Source organism: Nicotiana tabacum, chromosome 16 (assembly GCF_000715075.1).
Source record: "Nicotiana tabacum cultivar K326 chromosome 16, ASM71507v2, whole genome shotgun sequence".
NCBI classification, from domain to species: Eukaryota; Viridiplantae; Streptophyta; class Magnoliopsida; order Solanales; family Solanaceae; genus Nicotiana; species Nicotiana tabacum.
In genome coordinates, this window is record NC_134095.1 from 144,184,770 (window position 1) to 144,204,571 (window position 19,802).

The 19,802-nt window shown below is 39.7% G+C and overlaps 1 protein-coding gene across 1 annotated transcript; it reads left to right on the forward strand.

The window, feature by feature from the left end:
• Positions 1-365: 365 nt before the first annotated feature.
• LOC107769915 (uncharacterized) lies at positions 366-2,126 on the forward strand. The gene is made up of 3 exons (XM_075232362.1): positions 366-655; positions 974-1,722; positions 1,939-2,126. Exons 1-3 carry the CDS (start codon positions 366-368, stop codon positions 2,124-2,126), a joined length of 1,227 nt encoding a protein of 408 aa, XP_075088463.1.
• The last annotated feature ends 17,676 nt before the right edge of the window (positions 2,127-19,802 follow it).

The window sequence follows — 19,802 nt, forward strand, 5'->3', positions numbered from 1 at the left end:
GGACATTGCGTCCTGTGATAATTCTATAAAAATTGAGCACATAATATTAAGGACATAGTGTCCTGATTTTGCAAATTGAATTGAAAAAGTTAAGGACACAATGTCCTTAACTTTGTTGCTGTTCTTCTGTATATTAAGGACATACTGTCATAGTTTTGCAAATTGTTTTGAAAAAGTTAAGGATACTAGGTCCTGAAGTTTGAGTTTCAAGTTGAAAAGTTTAGGACACTTGGTCATGAACTTTCAATATTTAAGGAGAGTTGGTCCTTAACTTACAGTTATAAGTTAAGTGCTTTCAGAATTAAAGATTCAACATTGTTCAAGATAGTAAAATTGAGAAAAAGCATGACTACTCTGTTAACACTATGAAAGCTGATCAAAGACATGCAACTTCAAAGTTGATTAGTGGTTACATTATTGACAATCTTCGAGACCCAAGGTTTGAAGTTACACCAGCTTTTGTCATGACAGAGATGCAAAAATTGCATGGACTAGACAATGGATATCACAAGGCGTGGCGTGCTATCCAACTTGCTTCCGCTTTAATAAGAGGAACTCCCGAAGAGAATTATGAATTATTGTCTTCATACTTGTATATGATGACAAGTAAAAACCCGAGAACTTATACTAACATAAAGATAGACGACAACAACAGGTAAACAATAAAAAAAAAGTTTATTAGTACATTTTATAAAATTTAGGACATGCTGTCTTTAACCAGTTAACTTTTGAGTTGTAATCAGAAGTTCAGGACTGGTTGTCCTTAACTTTTGAACTTGTAATTCAAAGTTAAGGACTGCATGTCCTTAAGTTTTGAACTTTGAACTCAAAGTTAAGGACTGCATGTCCTTAACTTTATAACTTGAAATTCTAAGTTAAGGACTGACCGTCCTTAACTTTTAACCTTATAATCTGAAGTTCAGGACTACTTATCCTTAACTTCTGTTAACCTTGTTTTATATTGTATTTTCAGGTTTCTTTATATGTTTTATGCATATGGATCATCAATATCTGGTTGGAATAATTGTAGACCGGTGATTGCTGTTGATGCAACTTTTTTGAAGTCAAAATTTCGTGGTATTTTGATGATTTCAGTTTCAGATGATGCAAATAACCAAATTTTCCCACTAGCCTTTGGAATAGCAGAATCTGAAAATAACAATTCCTATGAGTGGTACTTTAGTCAGCTCCGCAATGCAATTGGGAGCCGTGAGAATTTAATTTTTTTAGCAGACAGGCATCAAGCTATTGCATATGGCATTGCAAAGGTATATCCTGAAATCCATCATGGGATTTGCATCTATCATTTGGAGCAGAACCTAAAGCGAAGGAAGGTGAAAAGTGAGGTCATAAAGCTTTTCCAAAGTGCTGCAAGAGTATACATGTGCAAAGAATTTGACTTATACATGTCAGATATAGCAAAAGTAGATAAGAAGACTTATGACTACTTGATGGAAGAGCCACCGGAAAGGGGGGCACGTTCTTGTAGTCTACGACGAAGATATGACATGCTCACAACAAACATAGTTGAGTCAATGAATTCTGTCCTATTAGAAGCAAGGGAGCTGCCTATATTAAGAATGATAGATTTCATTCAAGTGTTGAAGCTACAACGTTGGTTTTATGAAAGAAGAAATGAAGCAAAAGGAACTTTTTATGATGTTTCTTGTTGGGTAGAGGAGGAATTGAAGAAAAAAAATAGATTTAGCATTTACTTTGAATGTAAGTATTATGTTCTATGTTTAGCTTATGATTTTAATATAATTTAACATAATGTACTAACTTATAATTTTTCAACATTGAAGGTCTTCCTTGTTGATTCTTGGCGTTCTAGAGTTGAAGAAGAAGGAATAACTTTCTTGGTAGACTTAAACAAAAGAACATGTGATGGTTTTCAGTTTCAATTTAATGAATTACCATACATACATGCAATTGCAGCTATCGAGAAGAGAAACATCAAGAAGTCTAACTTTTGTTCGCACTGGTACTTAAAGGAATCTTGGCTGAAAACATATGAAAGGCAAATACATCCTGTAGGACATACTGATTCTTGGATTGTACCAGAGACTGTTAAGTCACAAATTGTTAAACCTCTAGATTTCAAAGTGCCACCAGGTAGAAGGTAGAAGAAAAAGCATATTCCAGCTACCGAGTCATCAAAAATAACATTCAAATGTGGTCGTTGCAGAATAATTGGTCATAATAGAATAGCTTGTATATATTCTCCTGCAGTCCATCCATTTTCAAGAAAGCATAGAGAATAGTAGATATATCCACTTTTGTTTATCGACTCTTTTAAGTTTTTGCTATAAATTTGTGATGACCCGGCCAGTCGTCTCAGGAGTTACCGCTCCGTTTTCCCCCATTCCTGCTTCTTTATGCTTCGTTAGATGTGTTTTATGTGGTCGAGTTGGTTGGTTTGCGTTTGGAGTGGAATGGATTAGAAATGAGACACTTAGTCTCTTTTAAGAAGGCTTAAATTGGAAAAGTCAACCGGATGTTGACTTATGAGTTAGAGGGATCAGATGTGAGTTCCGATGGTTCGGTTAGCTTCGGGAGGTGATTTGTGACTTAGGAGTGTGATCAGAAGTGGTTTTGGAGGTCCGGTGTAGAATTAGTCTTGAATTGGCGAAGTTAGTATTTTGGCAATTTTTGGTTGATTGGTGAGATTTTGATCCGATGGTCAAAATAGAATTCCGAGAGTTGGTGTAGCTTCGTTATGTGATTTGGGATGTGTGTGCAAAATTTTAGGTCACTTGAACGTGGTTTGGTTGGGTTTTTGATCAAAAGCATGTTTCGGAAGTTTTTAGAAAAGCTAGGCTTGAATTCGATGTGAATTGATGGATTTGGCGTTGTTTGAGGTGTTTTGATGATGGGAACAAGTTTGAATGAGGTTTTAGGATGTGTTGGTACTTTTGGTTGAGGTCCCGAGGGCCTTGGGGTGATTTTGGATGGCTAACGGGAAGTTTTGAGTCTTGGAAGGTTGCAGAAAATTGCAGCAACAGTTGCAGACAAATTTGGTCATCGCGATCGCGTAGAAGGTTTTTGGAAGGCGGGTGTTTTGCCCTTCGCGCTCGCGGTTGAGGGTCCGCGTTCACGGAAGGTAGTGATATGGTGCTTCGCGATCGCATCGTATGGCTCGCATTCGCGTATGAGACTTTGGAGTCCAGGTGAGATTGCTCTTCGCGTTCGCATGTATTGTCACGCGTTCGCATAGCTTTGTGTGTGGAAGCTTCGCGTTCGCAGAGCTGTTGTCACGTTCGCATAGTGTAGTTTTGGAAGCTTGGAATTTTGCCTTTCGCGATCGCGATGAAGGAATTACAGGACTGGGCAGTGAGGTTTTTAAACATTTCATCCGCGAGTCTTAGCCATTTTTCCACCAAAGCTGAGTATTTTGGGAGCTCTTTGGGAGAAATTGAAGAGGGATTCAAGGAAGATTGATTGGAGGTAAGTTTTATGAACCAAAAATGTTATTATATTGTGAAATTAACCTAGAAATTCTTGGAAATTTAGCTAAAAATGGAAGAAGTAAGGCTTGGGATTTTGAGATTTTAAATTAGGATTTGAAGGGCCATTTGAGGTCGTATTTGAGAGTTTTTGATATGTATGAACTCGTGGAATAATAAGGAACTCGTTGATGTAATAATTTCTGAGTTTCGAGAAGTGGGCTCGGGGCTCGGGTTTTGCTAATTTTGGGATTTTTGATATTTTTCGATTTTTTTGCTTGGGTTTTGTTCCCTTAGCCTATTGTGACGTATTCATTCTGGTTTTGGTCAGATTCGACGCGTGAGGAGGCCGATTTGAGAGGCAAGGGCATAGCGAGCTAGAGCTTTAGCCGGTTCGAGGTGAGTAATGAATGTAAATGATGTCTTGAGGGTTTCAAACCCCGGATTTGCACATCGTAGTGCTATATTGAGGTGAGACACATGCTTGATGGTGAGCGTAGGGTCGTTTACTATTGGGGATTGTGAATTGGTCCATCCTGAGTGATACTTTTACCGCGTATTTGATTGAAGCATAATTGTTATCATCATTATTTGTACTGATTGCCATATTTGGGCTTCGTGCCAACTATTTGAACCATTCGGGGAGTTTTTATCACTATTTCCTCACTGTTTTGATTTACTAGTTGAACTCAGTCGTACCATTTTCTACTATTTTACAACTCAGCCACTTTTACTCGATTTTTGAAACTAAAAGATATATTAAATGATGTTTTTGGGATGAGAACTACTGTTCTACTATTGCCCGAGGGGCTCATATGATTTCTGGACTCAATACGGCCAAGGGCCAGATGTGAGGATACTATGGGATCGAGCTGCGCGCCGCAGCAGTGTTATACTGATATTGATATGAGGCCGAAGGCCTAGATTTGATGCCACGAGATGGCTTGATATTGCTCTTGGGCCGTATGGGGCCCCTCCTGGAGTCTGCACACCCCCAGTGAGCGCCGTCGACGATAAATATATGGATCGGGCTGCACGCCGCAGCGAGTACTACATGGTACCGTTCTATGTGTTGATTTCCTTTATATGTCTATCACTTAACTGTTTATTTGTTGTAGAATTATCATATTTTGTTTTCATTGGTTTATTGTTTTCATATTACTTGTTTTAAACTGCCGTATTATAGATTACTCTGTGATTCTCCGTGATTTCTTATCCTTAGTTATTATTTATGCTTATTATTAACTGGGTTGTAGTACTCACATTACTCCCTGCACCTTGCGTGCAGATCCAGGTGCATCTGAGGCTGAGTGAGGATTTTCAGTTGAGCAGCGCATATCCGGGAGCATTGAGGTAGCTGCATGGCGTCCGCAACCCTGATCTCTTCTTTCTATCATTTGTTTTTATCTGTATTCCCTAGATTGATATGTATTAGGTTGGTAAACTTGTATTAAAGGCTCAGACTTGTGACACCGGATCGGTGGGCTATGTGGTGATATTACTATGACTTCCGCACATTTAATCTACTGTTTTCAGACATATATTATGTTAAATTGGTATTGAAACACTGTTAACTGGTAACGAATTTTATAAAGAAAAGGGTTGAGATTGATTGTTGGTCGGGCTTGCCTAGCAATGTGTTGGGTGCCATCACGACCGGGGTTGGGGTCATGACAAGTTGGTATCAGAGCCTAGGTTACATAGGTCTCACAAGTCATGAGCCGGTTTAGTAGAGTCTCGCGGATCGGTACGGAGACATCTGTATTTATCCTCGAGAGGTTGCAGAACCTTTAGGAAAACTTCACATTCTTGAAATTTTGTCGTGCAACTTTGTTGATCCGAGAACTAAACTTCTGTTATTCGATTCTTTCACAGATGGTGAGGACGCGAGCTACCGGTGGACGACCACCAGTGCCACCCATTGAGGCCACCAGAGGCTGTGGACGCGGTCGTGGATGTAGCAGAGGCAGGGCGGCAAGGGCAGCACTTGTTGATCCACCAGCTGCCCCAGCTCCGGATCAGGCTCCAGCAGCACCAGTTCAGGTACCAGTTGTGACCATCATGATTCCGGGTCTTCAGGAGGCCTTGGCACAGATCTTATTAGTTTGCACTGGCCTGGCTCAGGCAGTTTCAGCCACTACCGCAACAGCTACTTCACAGACCGGGGGAGGCAATCAGACCCCCGCTGCTCGCACACCTGAGCAGGTAGTGCAGGGACTATAGACGCTAGGGGCACCTCCAGCTCAGCCGGTTGCGCCAGTTCAGGAGTTCGTAGTACCAACCATGCCGGATGATGATCAGCGTCATCTTGAGAGGTTTGGTAGGCTCCAGCCTCCATCGTTCAGTGGTGATGAGGGCGAGGATGCCCAGGGTTTTCTTGACAAGTGTCAGCGGATGCTCCATACAACTTGGATTCTTGAGTCTAGTGGTGTGGCATTTACCACCTTTCAGTTCTCGGGAGCTGCCTTTACTTGGTGGGAGGATTTTGAGAGGCGTAGGCCTGTCGGTGCAGCTCCCCTTTCTTGGCAGCAGTTCTCCGCTCTCTTCTTGGAGAAGTATGTACCGCAGTCCCACAGAGAGAATTTGCGTAGGCAGTTTGAGTGGTTGACGCAGGGGAATATGACCATGACCCAGTATGAGATGAGGTTTTCTGAGTTGGCTCGTCATGCCATTTGGATGATTTCGACAGATCGTGAGAGGATCAGGAGATTTGTGGATGGCCTTAACTACCATCTCCGTATTCTAATGACTAAAGAGAGAGTATTAGGTTCTACGTTTGAGGAGGTGGTTGATATCGCTCGTGAGATTGAGATGGTTCGCCGTAGGGAGCGAGAGGAGAGGGAGGCCAAGAGGCCTCGAGGATCGGGAAGTTACAGTGGTGCTCCATCGAGGGGCCAGTTCCAGTATGGTAGAGGTCGTTCTTTCAGGCCTGCTCAGTCGGCCCGTCCAGAGTATCGTGGGGCATCTTCAGGTCGTGGTCATCATGGGTCTCAGTAGGGCCAACCTTCATTCAGCGCCCTCCCAACTCAGAGTTTATCTCATGCCCCATCAGCTTAGGGTTCTTCATCGCCGAGTGCATCTGCCATTCACTCCGGTGCTAGGGGTTCCCTTCAGTCCCCATCTCCAACACCGGGTAGTTTTTATGAGTGCGAAGAGTTTGGACATATGAGGAGGCAGTGCGCTCGACTTCATGATGGTCAGTCTCAGCAGAGGGGTCAGCCCTCGACTTCTGCTCCAGTTACTTCACCACCCGCCCAGCCAGCTAGGGGTGGAGGTCAGGCAGCCAGGGGTCGCCCCAGAGGGGGAGGTCGATCAGGTGGTGGCCAGGCTCGTTTCTATGCTATTCCAGGCAGGACAAATGCTATTGCTTCAGATGCTGTCATTATAGGTGTTGTTTCAGTCTACCACAGAGACGCCTCTATATTATTTGATCCCGGTTCCACCTATTCTTATGTGTCCTCATATTTGCTCATTATTTGGGTACGCCTCGGGAGCTTCTTGCTTTACCTATTCATGTGTCTACCCCGGTGGGTGATACTGTTGTTGTGGACCGTGTATACCGGTCATGTGTTATGGCTATTGGGGGTCTGGAGACCTGAGTTGATCTATTACTATTGAGCATGGTGGACTTTGATGTTATTCTGGGCATGGATTGGTTATCTCCATTTCATGCTATTCTATACTGCCATGCTAAGATAGTCACTTTGGCTATGCCGGGTGTACCGCGGATCGAGTGGCATGGCGTGACTGATTATGTTCCTAGTAGAGTGATCTCTTTCGTGAAGGCCCAGCGTATGGTTGGGAAGGGTTGTCTGTCATATCTAGCATTTGTAAGGGATGTTGGAGCCGAGGCTCCTACCATTGATTCTGTTCCAGCTGTGAGGGATTTTCCTGATGTTTTTCCTGCAGACCTACTGGGCATGCCACCGGACAGGGATATTGATTTTGGTATTGACCTGGCGTCGGGCACTCAGCCCATTTCTATTCCGCAATATCGTATGGCACCGGCAGAGTTGAAAGAATTGAAAGAGAAGCTTCAGGAACTTCTAGATAAGGGGTTCATTCGGCCTAGTGTGTCACCGTGGGGTGCGTCGGTTCTGTTTGTAAAGAAGAAGGATGACAAAATGAGAATGTGCATTGATTACAAGCAATTGAACAAGTTAACAATTAAGAACAAGTATCTTTTGCCTCACATTGATGATTTATTTGAGCAGCTTCAGGGAGAGAGGGTGTTCTCTAAGATTGATCTCCGTTCGGGCTATTACCAGTTGAAGATCAGGGATTCAGATATTCTTAAGACTGCTTTTAGGACTAGATATGGTCACTATGAGTTTCTTGTCATGTCTTTCGGGCTGACCAATGCCCCATCAGCGTTCATGCATTTGATGAACAGTGTATTTCGACCTTACCTGGATTCGTTCGTTATTGTATTTATTGATGATATTCTGGTGTACTCGCATAGTCAGGACGAGCACGCGGAGCATTTGAGAGTTGTATTGCAGAGATTGAAGGAGGAGAAACTTTATGCAAAATTCTCCAAGTGTGAGTTTTGGCTCAGGTCAGTAGCTTTCTTGGGACACGTGGTGTCCAGCGAGGGTATTCAGGTTGATCCAAAGAATATAGAGGCGGTTCAGAGTTGGCCTAGACCGTCCTCAGCAACAGAGATTCGTAGCTTTCTTGGGTTGGCAGGCTATTATCGCCGGTTTGTTCAGGGATTTTCATCCATTGCATCGCCCTTGACCAAGTTGACTCAGAATGGTGCTCCATTTGTATGGTCGAACGAGTGTGAGAAGAGCTTTCGGAAGCTCAAGACAGCTTTGACCACAACTCTATTATTGGTAACCATCAGCTTCAGGTTCATATACCGTATATTGTGATGCTTTGAGAGTTGGGATTGGTTGCGTATTGATGTAGGAGGGCAGAGTTATTGCTTATGCTTCTCTTCAATTGAAGTCCCATGAGAAGAACTACCATGTTCATGATTTAGAGTTGGCTACCATAGTTCATGCATCGAAGATTTGGAGGCATTACTTGTATGGCGTATCTTGTGAGGTATTCACCGATCATCGCAGTCTTCAGCATTTGTTCAAGCAAAAGGACCTTAATTTGAGGCAGCGGAGATGGCTAGAGTTGCTTAAGGATTATAATATTACTATTCTGTATCATCCGGGAAAGACTAATATAGTGGCCGATGCTTTGAGCCGAAAGGCGGTGAGTATGGGGAGTTTCGCGTATATTTCAGTTGGGGAGAGACCCTTTTCAGTTGATGTTCAGGCCTTGGCCAATCGGTTGGTGAGATTAGATATTTCAGAGCCTAGTCGGGTGTTGGCTTGCGTGGTTTCTCGGTCTTCCTTATATGATAGCATCAGAGAGTGCCAATATGATGATCCACATTTGCTTGTCCTTAACAGAGTTTAGCATGATGATGCTAGAGATGTGACCATTGTGTTGGGGATGTAGGGCCGGATCTGTGTGCCCAATGTGGATGGGCTTAGAAAGTTGATTCTGGAGGAGGCCCATAGCTCGCGATATTCCATTCATCCGGGTGCAGCGAAGATGTATCAGGATCTGAGACAACATTATTGGTGGAGGAGAATGAAGAAGGACATTGTGGGATTTGTAGCTCGGTGTCTCAATTGTAAGTAGGTGAAATATGAGCATCAGAGACCGGGTGGCTTGCTTCAGCAGATGGTTATTCCCGAGTGGAAGTGGGAGAGGATTACTATGGACTTTGTTGTTGGAATTCCACGGACTTTGAAGAGGTTTGATGCTATTTGGGTGATTGTGGATCGGCTGACCAAGTCCGCACACTTCATTCCTGTGTGTACTACTTATTCTTCAGAGCGGTTGGCAGGGATTTATATCCGGGAGATTGTTCGGTTGCATGGTGTTCCAGTTTCCATCATCTCAGATAGAGGTACTCAGTTTACTTCACAGTTTTGGAGAGTTGTGCAGAGAGAGTTGGGTACCTAGGTGGAGTTTAGCACAACATTTCATCCTCAGACGGACGGACAGTCCGAGCGTACTATTCAGATATTGGAGGACATGTTACGTGCTTGTTTTATTGATTTTGGAGGTTCATGGGATGAGTTTTTGCTGCTTGCAGAGTTTGCTTACAACAACAGCTACCAGTCGAGTATTCAAATGGCTCCGTATGAGGCTTTGTATAGGAGGCGGTGTAGATCTCCAGTTGGTTGGTTCAAGCTTGGCGAGGCTAGGCTATTGGGGACAGATTTGGTTCAGGATGCCTTAGAGAAGGTGAAGGTGATTCAGGAGAGACTTTGTACAGCGCAGTCGCGTCAGAAGAGTTATGCGGACCGGAAGATTCGAGATGTATCCTACATGGTTGGTGAGAAGGTCTTGCTGAAGGTTTCGCCCATGAAGGGTGTTATGAGATTTGGAAAGAAAGGGAAGTTGAGTTCGCGGTTCATTGGGCCTCTTGAGGTGCTTCGGAGGATTGGGGAGGTGGCTTATGAGCTTGCTTTGCCACCCAGCCTGTCTAGCGTGCATCCAGTATTTCATGTTTCTATGCTCCGGAAGTATATTAGAGATCCGTCTCATGTTTTGGACTTCTGCACGGTTCAGTTGGATGATGACTTGACCTTTGATGTGGAGCCAATAGCTATTTTGGGTCGCCAGGTTCGGAAGTTGAGGTCAAAAGATATAGCTTCAGTGAAAGTGCAGTAGAGAGGTCGGCCCGTGGAGGAGGCTACCTGGGAGACCGAGCGGGAGATGCGGAGTAGATACCCTCACCTGTTTGAGGCTTCAGGTATGTCTCTTGACTCATTCGAGGACGAATGTTTGTTTAAGTTGGGGGGGATGTGACAACCCGGCCAGTCGTCTCAGGAGTTACCGCTTTGTTTTCCCCCATTCCTGCTTCTTTATGCTTCGTTAGCTGTATTTTGTGTGGTTGATTTGGTTGGTTTGCGTTTGGAGTGGAATGGATGAGAAATGAGACACTTAGTCTCTTTTAAAAAGGCTTAAATTGGAAAAGTCAACAGAATGTTGACTAATGAGTTAGAGGGCTCGGATGTGAGTTCTGATGGTTTGGTTAGCTTCGGGAGGTGATTTGTGACTTAGGAGTGTGATCGTAAGTGATTTTGGAGGTCCGGTGTAGAATTAGGCTTGAATTGGCGAAGTTAGTATTTTGGCGATTTCCGGTTGGTATGTGAGATTTTGATCCGAGGGTTGGAATGGAATTCCGAGAGTTGCTGTAGCTTCGTTATGTGATTTGGGATGTGTGCGCGAAATTTTAGGTCACTTGGACGTGGTTTGGTTGGGTTTTTGATCAAAAGCGTGATTCAGAAGTTTTTAGAAAAGCTAGGCTTGAATTCGATGTGAATTGATGGATTTGGCGTTGTTTGAGGTGTTTTGATGATGAGAACAAGTTTGAATGAGGTTTTAGGATGTGTTGGTACATTTGGTTGAGGTCCCGGGGGCCTCGGGGTGATTTTGGATGGCTAACGCGAAGTTTTGAGTCTTGGAAGGTTGCAGAAAATTGCAGCAATAGTTGCAAACAAATTTGGTCATCGCGATCGCGGGAAGTCCCTCGCGATCGCGTAGAAGGTTTTTGGAAGGCGGGTGTTTTGCCCTTCGCGTTCGCGGTTGAGGGTTTGCGTTCGCAGAAGGTAGTGATCTGGTGCTTCGCGATCGCATCGTATGGCTCGCGTTCGCGTATGAGACTTTGGAGTCCAGGTGAGATTGCTCTTCGCGTTCGCGTGTATGGTCACGCGTTCGCATAGCTTTGTGTGAGGAAGCTTTGCGTTCGCAGAGCTGCTGTCGCGTTCGCATAGTGTAGTATTGGAAGCTTGGAAGTTTGCCCTTCGCGATCACGAGGCCTTGGACGCGATCGCGATGAAGGAATTATAGGACTGGGCAGTGAGGTTTTAAAACATTTCATCCGCGAGTCTTAGCCATTTTTCCACCATAGCTGAGTATTTTGGGAGCTCTTTGGGAGAAATTGAAAAGGGATTCAAGGAGGATTGATTGGACGTAAGTTTTATGAACTAAAAATGTGATTATATTGTGAAATTAACCTAGAAATTCTTGGAAATTTAGCTAAAAATGGAAGAACTAGGGCTTGGGATTTTGAGATTTTAAATTGGGATTTGAAGGGCCATTTGAGGTCGTATTTGAGAGTTTTTGATATGTATGAACTCATGGAAGAATAAGGAACCCGTTGATTGAAAAATTCTGAGTTTCGAGAAGTGGGCCTGGGGCTCGGGTTTTGCTAATTTCGGGATTTTTGATATTTTTCGATTGTTTTCGCTTGGGTTTTTTCCCTTAGCTTATTGTGACGTATTCGTTCTGGTTTTGGTTAGATTCGACACGCGAGGAGGCCGATTTGAGAGGCAAGGGCATAGTGAGCTAGAGCTTTAGCCGGTTCGAGGTGAGTAATGAATGTAAATGATGTCCTGAGGGTTTCAAACCCCGGATTTGCACATCGTAGTGCTATATTGAGGTGAGACACACGCTTGATGGTAAGCGTGGGGTCGTTTACTATTGGGGATTGTGACTTGGTCTATCCCGAGTGATGCTTTTACCGCGTATTTGATTGAAGCATAATTGTTATCATCATTATTTGGACTGATTGCCATATTTGGGCTTCGTGCCAACCATTTGAACCTTTTGGGGAGTTTTTATCACTATTTTCTCACTATTTTGATTTACTAGTTGAACTCAGTCGTACCGTTTTCTACTGTTTTACAACTCAACCACTTTTACTCGATATTTGAAACTAAAAGATATATTAAATGATGTTTTTGGGCTGAGAACTACTGTTCTACTATTGCCCGAGGGGCTTATATGATTTCTGGACTCAATACGGCCAAGGGCCAGATGTGAGGATACTATGGGATCGAGCTTGATATTGCGCTTGGGCCGTAAGGGGCCCCTCCTAGAGTCTGCACACCCCCAGTGAGCGCCGTCGACGATAAATATATGGATCGGGCTGCACGCCGTAGCGGGTACTACAGGGTACCGTTCTATGTGTTGATTTTCTTTATATGTCTGTCATTAACTGCTTATTTGTTGTAGAATTATCATATTTTGTTTTCATTGGTTTATTGTTTTCATATTACTTGTTTTAAACTGCCGCATTATAGATTACTCTGTGATTCTCCACAATTTCTTATTCTCAGTCATTATTTATGCTTATTACTCACTGTGTCGGATTACTCACATTCTCCCTGCACCTTACATGCAGATCCAGGTGCATCTGAGGCTGAGTGAGGATTTTCAATTGAGCAGCGCATATCCGGGAGCATCGAGGTTGCTGCATGGCGTCCGTAGCCCTGATCTCTCCTTTCTATCCTGTGTTTTTATCCGCATTCCCTAGATTGATATGTATTAGGTTGATAAACTGGTATTAAAGGCTCAGACTTGTGATACCGGATCGGTGGGCTATGTGGTGATATTACTATGACTTCCGCACATTTAATCTACTGTTTTCAGATGTATATTATGTTAAATATGTATTGAAACACTGTTAACTGGTAACGGATTTTATAAAGAAAAGGGTTGAGATTGATTGTTGGTCGGGCTTGCCTAGCAATGTGTTGGGCGCCATCACGACCGGGGTTGGGGTCGTGACAAAATTGGATTCATTTAGATTATTCTTATTTAAGCAGATGTCTGGGTTTTCAAAATTTCTTTCTGCTTACCTTCTTTTTGTTTCTTTTGAGTTCAAAAATTAAATGTTAAGGACATGAGTCCTTAAGTTTGACTTGCAGGTTCAAAAGTTAAGGACATCCAGTCCTTAACTTTGAGTTATAGGTTCAAAAGTTAAGGACAGACAGTCCTTAACTTATAGTTCAAAGTTCAAAACTTAAGGACTGTCTGTCCTTAACTTTGAGTTTCAAGTTCAAAAGTTAAGGACAAGCAGTCCTTAACTTTGAGTTTCAAGTTCAAAAGTTAAGGATAAGAGTCCTTAAGTTTGACTTGCAGGTTAAAAAGTTATGGGCAGACAGTCCTTAAGTTTGAATTACACGTTCAAAAGTTAAGGACAGACAGTCCTTAACTTTGAGTTCAAAGTTTAAAGGTTAAGGACTGTCTGTCTTTAACTTTACAAAAGTTAAGGACAGGCAGTCCTTAACTTTGAATTACACGTTCAAAAGTTCAGGACAGGCAGTCCTTAACTTTGTGTTGAAAGTTCAAAAGTTAAGGACAAGCAGTCCTTAACTTATAGTTCAAAGTTCAAAACTTAAGGACTGTCAGTCCTTAACTTTGAGTTACAGGTTCAAAAGTTAAGGACAAACAGTCCTTAACTTATAGTTCAAAGTTCAAAACTTAAGGACTGTCTGTCCTTAACTTTGAGTTTCAAGTTCAAAAGTTAAGGACTGTCTGTCCTTAACTTTGAGTTTCAAGTTCAAAAGTTAAGGAAAAGAGTCCTTAAGTTTAACTTGCAGGTTAAAAAGTTATGGACAGACAATCCTTAAGTTTTAATTACACGTTCAAAAGTTAAGGACATGAGTCCTTAAGTTTGACATGCAAGTTCAAAAGTTAAAGACAGGCAGTCCTTAAGTTTGAATTATACGTTCAGAAGTTCAGGACAGCCAGTCCTTAACTTTGTATTCAAAGTTCAAAAGTTAAGGACACTTGGTCCTTAACTTTGAATTTGAAGTTCAATTACACTTAGTCATGAACTAATACTAACAAACACAATGGACAAATTAACACTTGAGAGAAAGAAAGAAATTAATAACATGATTACTTCTGAAATTATAATTTTGCATAGCTGTGACAAAAAATTATGCTACACAAACAAAATATAAGTGCCTTTTGAGGAATTTAAGGAATATTTCAGAAATTTTCTGAACTTGCAGAATTCATATGGATTCTTTACATAATTTTATACAAAAGATCAACCACAACTAATTTTCTTTACAACTAAACTACAACTCTTTTGGACAGCAAGTTTCATTTTCACTTTCATAATTATCGCCAACATTTTCTGGTGGTGTATCATAACCAAAATTTCTTTTCCACTCACTATGTGCCCAAAGATTTGCGGCAAGTTCTTTTCTAAAGTCTTTAATGTCTTTAGGTTGGAATTTCTATACATCCTTTCCAATCATCAACAACTCCACATATTTGATCAAGAATTCACCACAATCAGTCCTAAGAAAAATGTAAGATATGCAGTGAATTAAACAATAAATCTAAAGTATATATAAATAATATAACAAATAACACCACGTACGATCCAATCTGGTGTGGTGATCTTTGCCACTGAATATCAAATTTGTTGAAGGCATTTCCAAAAGACTTGTGATGTTTGTCAAACTGTGAGAACTTTAGCAAGTGGGGGATCGTGCGTGCATACATTTCCATATGATTCATTCCTGCCTCATATGGCTCACTATATACGGAATCGTATACATCAATCTTTTTCTGATTCAAGTCCAATACCGCCGAAAGAAAGTGTGTCACAGCATTATAATCTTCTGAAGGGAGCCGACATGGAAAAAAGATTTTGTCAACCTCTGTCCAAGCAATTCCACATCTACGACTGTCCCCCACACATATGGTGTCACAAACAACTAATTATCACCAGCACACCAAAAGTCATCAGCATCATCTTCACTGAAATCTTTATACACAAGCACCATATAGTTATCAAAAAGAATATCAGTAGTTGTGCAACAAAAAGGATGGTTGTGAGGGTGGTAGAATTCCTTCTTTCTCAGATAATATAGGGTAATGTCAATATGCTTCATAAAAAGTCAAATAATAAAACAAGTCCATCAGTCATAAAATAATAAAAAAATGATAAATTAAGAATAAAGAAAATAAATACCTTGCGAATTATCTAACATTATCATCAAGTACAAAGCTGCTATCTGAAAGCTCAAAAAAGAACATTTTGCTATTGATTTTTTGATGATACAATTTTTATGGATTATTTTTCACACCATTATCATCAGCATATATATCAGTTTGTCCCTTGAAAATTTTGAAAATATCAAAGTTAGAAGTTAGTCCTGAACTTAGCCTTTCAAGTTGAAATATTAAGGACAGGCAGTCCTTAAATTTAAATTACAGGTTCAAAAGCTAAGGACACTTGGTCCTGAAGTTTGAATTTCAAGTTCAAAAGTTAAGGACACATGGTCCTGAACTTAGACTACAAGTTTAAAAGCTCAGGACACTTTGTCCTTAACTTTGAGTTCAAAGTTCAAAACTTAAAGACCGTCTGTCCTTAACTTTGAGTATCAAGTTCAAAAGTTAAGGACTCTTGTCCTTAACTTTGAGTTCAAAGTTCAAAACTTAAGGACTGTTTGTCCTTAACTTTGAGTATCAAGTTCAAAAGTTAAGGACATGAGTTCTTAAGTTTGACTTGCAGGTTCAAAAGTTAAGGACATGCAGTCCTTAACTTTGAATTGTGGTTCAAAAGTTAAGGACACTTGCTCCTTAACTTTGATTTTCAAATTCAAAAGTTAAGGACACTTGGTCCTAAACTTAGACTTACAATGATAGAAGTTAAGGACACTTAACTTTAGCAATTTCAATATCAATACTGAAATACATTAAGGGACTTACTCTTTTTTGTGACCTCTCCTTTTCTCATTGCCCAACCACACAATGAATTTCTTCAATAATTTTATATCATCTGTGGCATAATGAAAAATACACCTACGAGTATATGTTGATTTTATCCAGCCTAAACTCTTGGGAGTATTTTGATTGTCTGCCATCGATGTTCCTGTTTTTCTTTCCTGATCAAAAAGAGATTTCAACTGCCAACTAAGCTTCTTGTTCTTTTTACTTCGACCAAGCTCTTCTTCAATATTTCCTTCAACCTCCATAGATAAACCCCTATCAATGCTCATTTGTGTACTTGGAGGAGTAGGAGTAAGAATAGAAAATGACGGACCATCATAACCAATACTATCTCTCTTTCTTTTCCTCGTATATTGGTTAAGATCTTCATCATTGTTTTCCTCTGCAGGCAATATATATATATATATATATATATATATATATATATATATATATATATATATATATAAGTTTGTTGCAAGTCATCAAATGAAGAGAATTTTTTTTACTTATGAATATAATATTTAGGACACAATCAATACCTGTCTTGTTCGCACTGCCTTCTTATGTTTTTTCAACAGACAATTCAGCTAACATATTACTTGCATCATTTTCTTTATCTTCCAACTGCATATTTTTTTTATGTTGCAATTGTTCTTCATGTTCTTCAGTTGCAAGTTCACAAGATTCTACAAAATATTTACAAGATCTAGCACAATTAGTACTTGTTACTAATCTTTGATTAAAATAAATATGTATAAAATTAAAAAAAACATTGTCTAACCGTTTGCAATAGTCAAGATCATCCCAATTAAATCATTATCTTCACTAGCATTTTCTTGGGTTCTAATATTATCGGTAAGAGAGGGAGGTGTAGAGAGATCACATGTTCCATCTATGTATTTGAAAACATTCTCACTTCTGCTTGTTCCTTCAGTATTTTCTATGTCTTGAGATTGTACTCCACCTTTCTCTTGATACTCCACTCCAATTTCTTCCCTTGCAGCTTCAAAAGATTCTGTAACATTTACAATTAATACCCATTCTAATAATTCACTAAATCTAACATTCAATATATAATGAAAATTTTATCTAACCTTGATTGGCACAAGTTTGAACTCCAAATTTCTCTTTATATGACAGAGGTGTAGACAGATCATATGTTCCTTCTAAGCATTTGCATACAGTCTCACTGACACTTGTTCCCAATGGACTTTCTAAATCCTCCTAAGATTGCAATCCACATTTACAAATTTTTTCTGTTACTCATGTCTCTTTTGGATTTTCCTGGTCTTAACATTCTCCTACATCTTGAACTTCCACTCCACCAATAGATTCTACAAATATTTGTAATCACAAAAAAGTTTATATGTATTATGCTATTGAATATAAATTTCAATGAAAAAAAATTCAAAATCTATATCTAACCTTTCCCAATATCAGTGACATTCTCAGTTTTATCATCTAGATGTGCATCTCTAAAATCACTTTCATACTGAACTTCTGCATGCACATCCATATCATCACGTTCATCACCATTTGAATCTTTGTTAATTGTAACAGTAGGCTCTGTACCACAACAATGATCATCAACTCCATCTTTAGTAATTGGAATACTAGATTCTCTCTCTATGTTCCTTTCATCAGGTTTCACATAAATCTTCAACAAAGTGTCAAGCTTTGATCCTAGACTTTTCTTTAAATCTTGAGAAAGAAACTAAGTTAGAAAGTTAAGGACAGCTAGTCCTAAACTTCAAGTTACAAGTAAAGAAGTTAAGGACATGCAGTCCTTAACTTAGAGTAACAAGTTTAAAAGTTAAGGACATGCAGTCCTTAACTTTGAATTCCAAGTTAAAAAGTTAAGGACACTTGGTCCTAAACTTCAACTTTCAAATTAAAAAGTTAAGGACACTTAGTCCCGCACTTCCAGTTTCAAGTTTAGGACACTTGGTCCTAAACTTCAAGTTTAAAGTTCAAAAGTTAAGGACAGGCAGTCCTTAGCTTATAGTTTTAAGTTCAAAAGTTAAGGACACTTGGTCCTAAATTTCAAGTATTAAGTTCAAAAGTTAAGGACAGACAATCCTTAACTTATAGTTTTAAGTTTAACAATTAAGGACACAAAGTCTTGAACTTAGACTCACTGAAATTAATGATATTACCATAATTTCATTCTCAATTTTTTTTTCTAATACATCTATTTTCTGATTTATTCTAGTAACTTCAGCTTGCAGGTCCTTCTTAAAACTCTCTGATAATCTCTGAATCAAAAAACATAAAAACAAAAAAGTCTCTTAAGCAAAAAATAATCAAATAAAAAACTAATGCTATTCAAAGGCAGGAAACCTACTTTAACAATTTCCTTAAGCATGACTTCATCAAATTGTGTGGAAGAAGGCATTGAGCTTTGATCTTGAGAAATTGGCTCTTCCACACTAATAGGCTCTGTATCTTCTTGAACAGGAATAAATGGTGATATCTCGATCAACTTATACAACTATAATATAACAAAAAATAAAAATAAGTTTTCAGAACTAAAACAAATAAACAAAAAAAAAACTAGTAATTAGATTAACTTACATTTTCATTATGGAAGTATTTTTTACACAGAGAATCATACTGTGGAGATTTTATTTCCGAATAACATAACATCCGAGGATAACCAGATTCTTGGAAGTTCACAAATTATTTTTCCTGGAAAATAGGAATTACTTCCATAATCCAAACACAAAAGGCAAAAGGAAAGCCAAGTATAGTGTAGCTATCCTTGTCTTTATCTTTCTCATTCTCATTCTCATTCGGCTTCAAACAACTCATCAATGATTTTAATAAAGTTTCATAAGAAATAGACCCCCAGTTGAAAGAAGAGCAGAGTTCATCATCGTCTACAATTTTCATTGTCTGCTCGGACACATTCCTATTCTTCCGCTTGCCCATCAAAATAGATTCAACAAAATAAATTGTTGCCAACTTCACAACATTATCATCGCTGCCTACAAATGATGCAGTTGTACCATGTGGGTGACTAGTAATAAAATTAAATAAATCACCCAACTCAACTCTATCCTTTTCGGGGAAATAGACTTTCGAAAGCCTTTTCTCTTTTTCATGTAAACCTTTGATGTCCGATGAGGAATAACACTTCAAACCAGTAATTATATGAAATGCGTCACGTGTAAACTTAATTTCACGGTCAAAAACATTAAATGTCATCGAATCAGGGTCATTATTTACAATTTCTGAAAGCAATACACAGTGAATAAGTTTACCACAGAACTTCACACTTTGTAATCGAAAAAAGTTTCTGAAAATACCATCCCTCAACTTCTTCCACTGCCTGTTTGACAAAAAACTTTTGATTGTTTCCTTATACTGTAAATCTCCTTTCCAATAGATCATAAAATTACGCCAAACATCAAACTCGAACACACGATCTGCTTCCATTATCACACTACAAAGAAGGAAAAAGAAAATAAAGATTAGGACTTACAGTTAATTGGAAAGACTTGGTCCTTAACATTAAATTTCAAGTAAAAAAGTTAAGGACAAACAGTCATTAACTTAAAGTTACAAGTTGAAAAGTTAAGGACAATAGGTCCTGAACTTCAAATTTGGAGTTCAATAGTTAAGGACACTTGGTCCTTAACTTCAAGTTTCAAGTTAAAAAGTTAAGGACATGCAGTCCTTAACCTATAGTTTCATGTTGAAAAGTTAAGGACACTTGGTCCTGAACTTCAAGTTTCAAGTTCAAAACTAAAGGACACATGGTCCTTAACTTTGAATTCCAAGTTCAAAAGTTAAGGACACTTAGTCCTGAACTTT

Coding starts and splice junctions, on each gene's coding strand:
- LOC107769915 (XM_075232362.1), top strand. CDS start 366: ATGAAAGCTGATCAAAGACATGCAACTTCAAAGTTGATTAGTGGTTAC. Junction 656..973: donor AAGATAGACGACAACAACAG/GTAAACAATAAA, acceptor TTGTATTTTCAG/GTTTCTTTATATGTTTTATG. Junction 1,723..1,938: donor ATTTAGCATTTACTTTGAAT/GTAAGTATTATG, acceptor ATGCAATTGCAG/CTATCGAGAAGAGAAACATC.